The sequence below is a fragment of the Panicum virgatum genome, unplaced genomic scaffold, assembly GCF_016808335.1.
Source record: "Panicum virgatum strain AP13 unplaced genomic scaffold, P.virgatum_v5 scaffold_3273, whole genome shotgun sequence".
Taxonomy (NCBI): domain Eukaryota; kingdom Viridiplantae; phylum Streptophyta; class Magnoliopsida; order Poales; family Poaceae; genus Panicum; species Panicum virgatum.
This window is the reverse complement of record NW_024376317.1, coordinates 74,702-82,882: the sequence shown is the minus strand read 5'-3', so window position 1 is coordinate 82,882 and position 8,181 is coordinate 74,702. Positions and strand designations below refer to the sequence as shown.

Sequence of the window (8,181 nt, the reverse complement as noted above, 5' to 3'; positions counted from 1 at the left end):
TTATATTAGTATAAAGAAGGGGTGGGTCTATAAGCTTCACCAGAGAAAACCTGTCATCCACGTTAGAAAGGGTATAAATAGGGCTATAAGTAGGCCGTTTGTGCAATAAGGGCTGCTCACCTTTCCTTTTGATGGGTTGGCTTCCTACCATACCATCACCGAGAATTGCATTTCCGCTTCAGCTTCCTTACATCCAACTTTTTCTGGGTCTTCCTTACAGGAATTGGCACTCGAGGTGTCGGTTTCATTTTGAAACCGGAGACAGAGTCCTCAATCTCAAATAGGACATTGCCCTGTTTTTTATTATACAGGAAGCATCTCCACTTGAGGCAGTGGTTGGAGATAAACGTGGCTATGAAGACTAAAATTACGACTATTGCTGCTACTTTTACAACAAAAGCGGGTTCGGTTTCCCACGCTTTGTGTATCAGATTTTGAAATAAGTCCCAAAACTGCTCCATGGGGATACCCTTTTTTTGTCTTCTCGGCTGGAATCTACAATGGTTGTCTCCCGAACAAAAGAACCAAAAAGTTCCAGAGGCATCTTCCATTCATTTCGATTTTGGTCTTTCTGCACCATATTTAGATCTTCCCTTTCTACGATCCGGAATTCCCAGCAAATCCTTGACTCCTCGAATACGATGGGATTTCACACCTGGCGAATCTTTCACTCTACCTCCTCTGACTAAGACTATAGAATGTTCCTGCGAATTATGACCTTCGCCTGGAATGTGAGCAAATATATCATGTCGATTGCTCAACCGTACTTTTGCTATCTTACGTAGAGCTGAATTAGGTTTTTTCGGTGTTCTCGTCGAAACACGCAGGCATACTCCTTGCTTCTGGGGACATTGATCCGAAGCTCGAGTACGGTCCGTGCGCCGTTTTTCTTCTCTACCATGACGAATCAATTGATTTTTTGTAGGCATCCTTCTTTCCTATGTCCTTCCCCCCTTAGCCCTTTCACTAGTGGTTACTCCCGATCCGAAGCACCCCTTTTCCATTCATAGAGAGATCCAATCGTCAAAATCAATAAAAAGGCCATCATGGACCAAGATCCAAACAGATCAATCTTGTTAGGAGGTACTGCCCAAGGAAAAGAAAAGGTGACTTCCGGATCAGGGATAATAAATAAAATAGGAACCGGATAAAATCGTATATCGAAACGACTTCTGGCATCACCGGAGGGATCGAAACCACATTCGTAGGCCGACAATTTTTCTGGATAGGTCGAACTATTGGAAGCAAATGGAAAAGGAACACCGAGTGGAATCAAAGAAACTAGCGGACTGATCACTAAATAGATAAAAATAGGTGCAAATTCCGACATCACCAAAGCCCACTTCGTTCTCTCGCTCTCCTCGCGGCGCTCCTTGCTCGCGGAGCGGCATACCGAAAAAAAAAGACGCTCAGATGTGGATTCGAACCACTGAAGGATTTAAAGGGCAATGCCCCTTGCTCTTCCCACTGAAACAAGCAAAAAAGGATTTTCAGTCCTTTGCTCTAACCAGCTGAGCTACCAGAACCACTTGCCTAAAGTCTCTTTTCTTCATCTATAAGCATCCTACCCGCAGTGGAGGAGCTTGCTCAAGAACCGAGAGCCGGCCAGGGACTGGACGGCCCTCGTTCGGGAAGGTCTTCTTCGCTATAGACGCCACCAAGAACAAGAAAGGGGCGCTCCGCTCCTAGTCACTAAGTAGTGCTATTCTGTCCGACGGCGGACTCCATCAATCTGAGGTTCTTTCTCTCACGTAATTTCGCCCGCCCGTTCAACTTCCGTGCCGGAGGAAATGGGATTCGAACCCATGATACAATCTTCTTGTATGTCGATTTAGCAAACCAATGCCTTAAGCCACTCAGCCATACCTCCAAGTTGTTGATCGGAATTGGATGTGCCGGGTTGGTTGCCCGAAGATCCACTGCGTAAGCCGTAGCGCGCGTACTCTTCTTTACTGAGCGAGAAAGACTCTATCCAGATCTATGGATCTCCCCAGCGTCCAAGCGAGACGAGACCCCACCCAAACCAAATCCGCCACTCGTTGGGCGAGGCCTTGCTTTCTATGAACACCTCACCACTGAATGAGAAACTTAGCCTCCGACCCGACCAAGAGAGAAGACAGGGTCAAGCCGACGCCGCCCTTCCTCACCTGCCTGAATGGAATGAATATCTCCTTCGTCTAGTCGAGAAGGGAAAAAGCCCGGCGGGGAACTGGACCGTGACTCTTCTAAACCATTACATGACGGAGAAGTCCATTCTCGTCATGATCGATCCACGTCCTACCATAGTGCCCGGAGAACCAGGCTTGCTTAGCTTACCAAGCTAGCTTACTAAGCTAAGCGCGAAGGAATTTTTCTAAGATGGCAGAGCTAGCCAGAAGGTAGCCTAGCTTGCTTCTAGAAGATTCTATAGTGATCCACAGGAATCGGCCTCGGGTGACGCCTCCCTAGTCGTCGAAAGATTTCATCCCTCGGTCGTTAAGGAGCAAGAAAACGGATGCGCGTTAGCGCAACGGCTTTTGCGCTAGTTGCTCAATCCCTTGCTTGTTTGGAACAAGAGTTTTCATAAAAAGAATGGTTCTTTTATGCAATTATGAACGGGCAGGCCTCTTGTGGATTCCTCCAACTCCATGAATGAAGGGGGGAGTATGAGGAAGGCCGATTTTCTTTCTATATGAAGATGAAAAAAGGATCAGGGTCAAACATTTCTGACTTTTGTTGAGTATGACTGAATGAGGAAGAGCTCCTTATGTGGTATCACTTTACCACCATCTGAAATGCGCGAAACTCCGATTGGTGGAAGCCAGTCCATGAAGATTCTTCCTTCTCTTACGTGAAATTCCCCTCTTTCGGTAAGCATCCAGTATCTCAGCAAATGAACATTTCTCTAAGCTTATCCTGTAGCTTATACGTCGTTTGAAAGCTGCTCCAAGGATCCAACGAATAGCTAAGGTTTGTTGACGATCCCTGGCTACAATCCCAGGAACATCATAAATAGTACCTGCGACTCCTACTTTGACCACTTCGCATATTGGCTTTATATTATCTACGGCGTCAACCATAAGTTTGATTACATCGCGTTCAGTTCGAGCTAGGCGGTGAAAAGTTTTATAAACAATAGCACGAACTCTCGTTCTTTTACCATCGATCATGCGAAAGTTTACCAATTTCTTGATCAATTCTTTTTGCTCACCATCAAAGTCCCCCATATAGCTGAGAATTTCCGAGCAATTGGAAGCCGCTTTCGATGACGAGGCCGATAAATTGATATTACGCGATCGTTACTGTCCTTCTTTTGAAGCTCTGCTCCCGAAAAGAGAAAGGAGACTGATCTTGACGTCGGCGTTGGTTTTTCCAACGAAAAACAAGAACATTCTTTCATTCCATGACAAAACAAAATGCTAGTTGCCTTGTAACGCATACACTTCCGCGTTTGTCCCATCGACGAAGGCCAATGAGACTACTATACGAGTTTTCTTAGGAGCAACATTTCACTTTGAAAACTATTCTGATTTGATCACTCGATCCATGGCACCCAGCATCTTGACCTCTAGCCAATATCTTTGATAGTCCATCTGTAACTAAATCAAACAAAAGACAGGGTTTCGAGGAGTAGAAGGCTTCCAGGAATTGGGAAGAAGAGAAGGAGCACTAGCCTCATCACTATCGAGAAGAAGAAATCCTAGCCCTGCAGATGGAGATAAACGGGAAGATCGCATTCATTAATGGATTAGGATATTATAGATTAGGTTTCAAATTGTTGGATTAGAAGGAAGTAGTGCAATCAGAAAACGTAACGAATTGGATAAGATCGGAAGAAAGGCCCTATTGTTAATGAGAATAGTAATTCACTATCGCTACTGCTCTACTTTGACACAGGATCACATCACTGCCGTTCCAGTGACTTCGGAATGTTTGTCCTAAGGCCTCCTCATCTGGAGGTAGGAAAAGTAGGTTTACAATGCCTGTCGCCATGATAATAAGAAGTTATTCGTCATAGGTAGAAAGAAAGACCCTTTCTCTAAACCCCTAAAGCTTTGCAGAAGTACGAATTTTGAAAGGAATAGGTCTTGCTTTGCTTGGAAGAAAAGGGAATTTGGTTGTTGCAAAGCAAGGGGAAAACTCATCCTCAAGTAAGGCAATAGTTGCTTACACAGAAACAGAACCAGGATAGGATTTTCCAAATAGGAAGGCCGTTTCCGGTATTCGGATAGGAAGGAAAGGAATCAGTTCCGATCATCATTATACGATCCAACTCGTGGAAAAAGCCGACTAGGAAAGCCGAAACCGAGGGTTCTATGGACCGACCCTTAGCCGTTGAAAACCGGATAGGAACTACTGCCGTATCTCCACTTCAGCCGCAAGCGAACGATGTCCTTTCGAGGAACTAGAACTATTGCGAATCCGCGGATAGGACCCGTGCCTTGTCTGCTTTGCCCTTAGCCGTGCTCTTCTCGGAACATGCCAATCACAAGCATGCCTTGCCAATACAACCATTGAATAGATTTCACCCGTACCCTTGACATCCGCGATGAGCCGTTGGAAGTACCGTTCCTGTCTTCGAATGGAAGTCATGCATCGGCACTAACTGATGGCTAAGCAGGCCGAGCTCTTCTCTCATACCGGGTCAAAGAAGATGAGCGCGTAAAAGGAATGTAGGCCTCGCTTCGTAGTACTCGTAAAGGAGCTCGCTTCGCTATCATGCCGATTACGAGCAGCCGTTCGCAGCAATGGATTTGGATCTATATATGAGAAATATCATGTGGAGGGACTATTGCTTTTTCCTCCAATCCGATCTGGTAATCGAATTCGCATATCCCAACGGTTCGGTTCCTTTCCTTGTTTAGTTTTAACCAGTTCCCCTTTGCTTTTTCCTATCGCCTGCCTTGTTGTTTTTCCTGTTCAACCACCCCAACTTGTGACGTATAACGATGCTGGTATCAGGCCAGCATTGACCGTTCGAGTTGATGAGCCGAACCCAGACCGGTCCCAAACATAGTCTCCTTTAATGCAATTATGAACGAAACTTTCTCGATTCCAATGCAACTTATCCTTTTGGAGTTGACGTAACAAACTACGCGAGCCTCCCGATGAAGCCAACAGAAATCCTATCCGAATACTAAAAATAAAAGGCAATTTCATTATGGTGGTATACCAGCCGCCAGTTCTGGAACTTCCAGTTCCAATCGGAGCATATAGATCCGTAAATGGATTTGTATGTATAGCCACTTCAGTCGTACTCCTCGTTTCTCGAATGGAAAAAAAGTATCTTCTTTCTGGGAACATGCTAAACCAGAAATTCTTATGTTCGTGATTCTTCATCCACCGATGCAGAAAATCTTCCAGTTTTCCATTCTCATATGAGGCAGGAAAGTTTATGGGCAACAGGTCGGCACGAAGTGATTCATCATGTTCAAACATGAACCTTTCGCTCGTTGGGGACGGTTTATAAATCAAAAAATTCCCACAAATGGAATGAGAAGTGGGTCCATGTAAATGATCGAGACCTCGCAAACAACAACGTTCCTTCCCCATATGGAGTTCGGGACCCAAAGGCAATCGTTGAGTGAACTGTATCTTATTCGTATTAGTTGACCTAAGCCGCACCATTATTGCAGGGGTGGGGCTCGGCCTCCGAACCGTACGTGGGACGAGTTTCTGCCTCATACAGCTCGGGCCGAAGACCGGGGAAGTTGAGGAGAGATGGGGAGACCCAACTGCTGCCGGTCGGGACGGACAGGAAAGGGGCGGGGATAAGCTTGTGAAGAAGCAAGCTTATTGCCCCACCCCCAAAAAACAAACCGACCCAGCAAGAAAACGTATGCGCTTTAGCAACAAAGCGCTCATCCCTTGCTTGTTGCTTCGCGTTCTTTCTATTCCATCCCAGTCCATTCCGGGATAGGCGGCTAATATAATATGTGCAGTAGTCGTCGTCTGACCAATCGGCTCGGACACCAGACCGCTTGTGCCCGCCCATTCTGTCTCGCACTAAATGGAATGGCTCTCTTAGTTACGCTGTGCCCCGACCCGAGTCCCCACGTCCGCTTTTATCCGCCCGCAACCCGGCCAACACAACATTAGGGCCGTCCCCCCCCCCCCATTCTATGCTGACCCGGGCCGGGGCTCGCTTTTTGGGAAGCCCGTTCCCACCGCGCTCACGGCCCGGCTGGCCTGCCAGCGGTAGTGGGAATTCTCCCGTTCCCTGGTAAAAAAAGGGTTGGTTGGATGCGGGATCTACTCCACGAGGAGCGGTACGGACGTAGATGATATCATCACGACCTCTCTTTGCGTACCGCTAGGGATGCTTAACGCCACTTCGCCAACTGGCATTACCTGCGCTTTCGTGTCTCTCAGTGTGGTCAGCACTGGGTGTTTCCGAGCTGCGAGGCTTACACCCATTCGCATTAATTCATCCAAAGTTCCTTACCCTTATGCACGAATTTAGGAATAAGCCATCTTCCTATCAAGGTTAAGGAGTCAACTGAGCATCTCAGCGGCGGGATTGAATACCCGGATCGAATCAGAGTTCACGCCGCCCGCCCTGAACAAATAGAATAGGAGGCGTGGGCCACAGGTCGCACATAAGCCATCGGGTCGCACGACAGAAGAACACCCAACATAAAGATGCACACTCCTCCATGTGAAATAGAAAGATTCATCTTCACTTTTTGTAGTAGTCGTGACCAACAGCCATCAACAGTCGGCTCGTTGGTAAGGCGAGAGCTTCAAGCCCGATTTCAGGTGGCACACCCCCCAAACAAGCACCACTCGACGAGGGGGGGGCGGGGAAAGCTACAGGCCCAAAACCTTCGACCCTTCTTTCTATATGGGGGTGCCCGGGGCACCTCATCTTGTCATTTTGTTGCTCATTCCCCTTAGGCCGAAGTGTTTGGCCTTTACTTCGGAGCGCCCGCTCACGCTTCGCTGACCTATCGCGTGGTAAAGAGAAGAGAGTACGAAAGAATTGTAAACAGAGCAGACCGCAGAAAGATTCTAAATATGACAAGTCCCCCATGGATTCGATAATAAGGAAATGAAGAACGGGAACGAAACGAAATAAAGCATTTCTAGCGGATGAGCTTCTCCCAATTTTGTCTGGTAATAGAATAGGGCGGCTTGCTTTGACCAACACTCCACTTTTTGCTCTGTCCATGGAGCGTATGAATTTCCTTGAATGTAGATAGACCAAAAAAGGGAATAAAGGGATAGGAATAGGAATTATAGTACCATTGGAAAAAGAGGCACCAGTGGGAACATCTCTACTGACGAACCATTTCAATAGTACGGGTGCTGCCGTGCCACGGGGCACGACCATGGAAGTAATGAAAAAGAAGAAGTTCTGTAGTTGGACCATCTGCTCTATCCGTTCGATTTGAGCTTCTCCAGAGAAGATGAGACGCTAAAAATGAAAGTGTTCGCAACGCATACCGAAAAAGGGTACGGTACCTATGTTGCCGACCATTAATGACTAGTTCGAAGACCAGGAGCAGGGGCACGTGCCAAGAAAGATTTGTTACTTTCCCTATGGTTTTCGAACGTTTTCAATAAAACCTTCTCGTAGAAGTATTTTCACAAAGTTTTCGGTAATATAATATTAGTAGATGCTATTCGAACCCTTCCTTTTATTAAGATTAGAATTCTTTTTCTTATTATTATATAATTATTTGCTTTTTTCATGTATATGCGTCAGACACAATCTACTAATTGATCTATATTCAGGTACCCTACTATATCATAGTCTCTACTACTAGTATTTCTAATACCTCAGGAGCTCATGAGACTCTTTTAGTGAAATTCATAAGTCTCAATTCCCGAGCGATCGCACCTCGAGTTCCTTTTGGATTTCATTTCCTTCTTGATCAATGACAATCGTCATCATATCGTATTATCATACCGTTGTCACGTTTGAGTTCTTTACATGTACGTACAATTACAGCTCGTCTTACTTCTGTCTGATCTTTCTGGAGGCATTTTGGGCACTGCTTCTTTGATTACAGCAACAATAACGTCACCAATATGAGCATATCAGTGATTACCAGCTCCTAAGATTCGAATACATATCAATTCGATAGCCCCGCTCCGTTGTTATCCGCTACATTCAAAAGGGTCTGAGTGAGATGGATCTTGGAAGTCCGGTTTTTGATTGGATAGTGAGGAGGCATTTCGTCATACAATGTATGGGAG

At 46.1% G+C, this 8,181-nt stretch overlaps 4 protein-coding genes across 4 annotated transcripts; all 4 read right to left on the bottom strand.

The window, feature by feature from the left end:
• Positions 1-367: 367 nt before the first annotated feature.
• Positions 368-1,076, bottom strand: LOC120694121 (ribosomal protein S12, mitochondrial). Its single transcript, XM_039977293.1, has one exon. The coding sequence runs from the start codon at positions 927-929 to the stop codon at positions 552-554; it is 378 nt and encodes a 125-aa protein (XP_039833227.1). The 5' UTR covers positions 930-1,076; the 3' UTR covers positions 368-551.
• LOC120694122 (NADH-ubiquinone oxidoreductase chain 3) lies at positions 518-1,769 on the bottom strand. Its single transcript, XM_039977294.1, has one exon. The coding sequence runs from the start codon at positions 1,328-1,330 to the stop codon at positions 974-976; it is 357 nt and encodes a 118-aa protein (XP_039833228.1). The 5' UTR covers positions 1,331-1,769; the 3' UTR covers positions 518-973.
• Positions 1,770-2,637: 868 nt separating this feature from the next.
• On the bottom strand, positions 2,638-4,858 carry LOC120694120 (ribosomal protein S7, mitochondrial). Its single transcript, XM_039977292.1, has one exon. The coding sequence runs from the start codon at positions 3,204-3,206 to the stop codon at positions 2,760-2,762; it is 447 nt and encodes a 148-aa protein (XP_039833226.1). The 5' UTR covers positions 3,207-4,858; the 3' UTR covers positions 2,638-2,759.
• A 1,074-nt stretch (positions 4,859-5,932) lies between these two features.
• Positions 5,933-7,873, bottom strand: LOC120694114 (cytochrome c biogenesis CcmF C-terminal-like mitochondrial protein). The gene is made up of 3 exons (XM_039977285.1): positions 7,823-7,873; positions 7,124-7,396; positions 5,933-6,936 (listed from the first exon to the last, which is right to left on the bottom strand). Exons 1-3 carry the CDS (start codon positions 7,871-7,873, stop codon positions 6,844-6,846), a joined length of 417 nt encoding a protein of 138 aa, XP_039833219.1. The 3' UTR covers positions 5,933-6,843.
• Between the last annotated feature and the right edge of the window lie 308 nt (positions 7,874-8,181).

What these genes read in the sequence shown, in the direction of transcription:
- LOC120694121 (XM_039977293.1), bottom strand. Translation starts at nt 929, where the DNA reads ATGCCTACAAAAAATCAATTGATTCGTCATGGTAGAGAAGAAAAACGG.
- LOC120694122 (XM_039977294.1), bottom strand. Translation starts at nt 1,330, where the DNA reads ATGTCGGAATTTGCACCTATTTTTATCTATTTAGTGATCAGTCCGCTA.
- LOC120694120 (XM_039977292.1), bottom strand. Translation starts at nt 3,206, where the DNA reads ATGGGGGACTTTGATGGTGAGCAAAAAGAATTGATCAAGAAATTGGTA.
- LOC120694114 (XM_039977285.1), bottom strand. Translation starts at nt 7,873, where the DNA reads ATGACGATTGTCATTGATCAAGAAGGAAATGAAATCCAAAAGGAACTC. An exon ending in AAATCCAAAAGGAACTCGAG is followed by an intron (nt 7,397 to 7,822) that starts GTGCGATCGCTC and finishes TTTCATTTTTAG; the next exon opens with CGTCTCATCTTCTCTGGAGA. An exon ending in GAGCAAAAAGTGGAGTGTTG is followed by an intron (nt 6,937 to 7,123) that starts GTCAAAGCAAGC and finishes TCTTCTCTTTAC; the next exon opens with CACGCGATAGGTCAGCGAAG.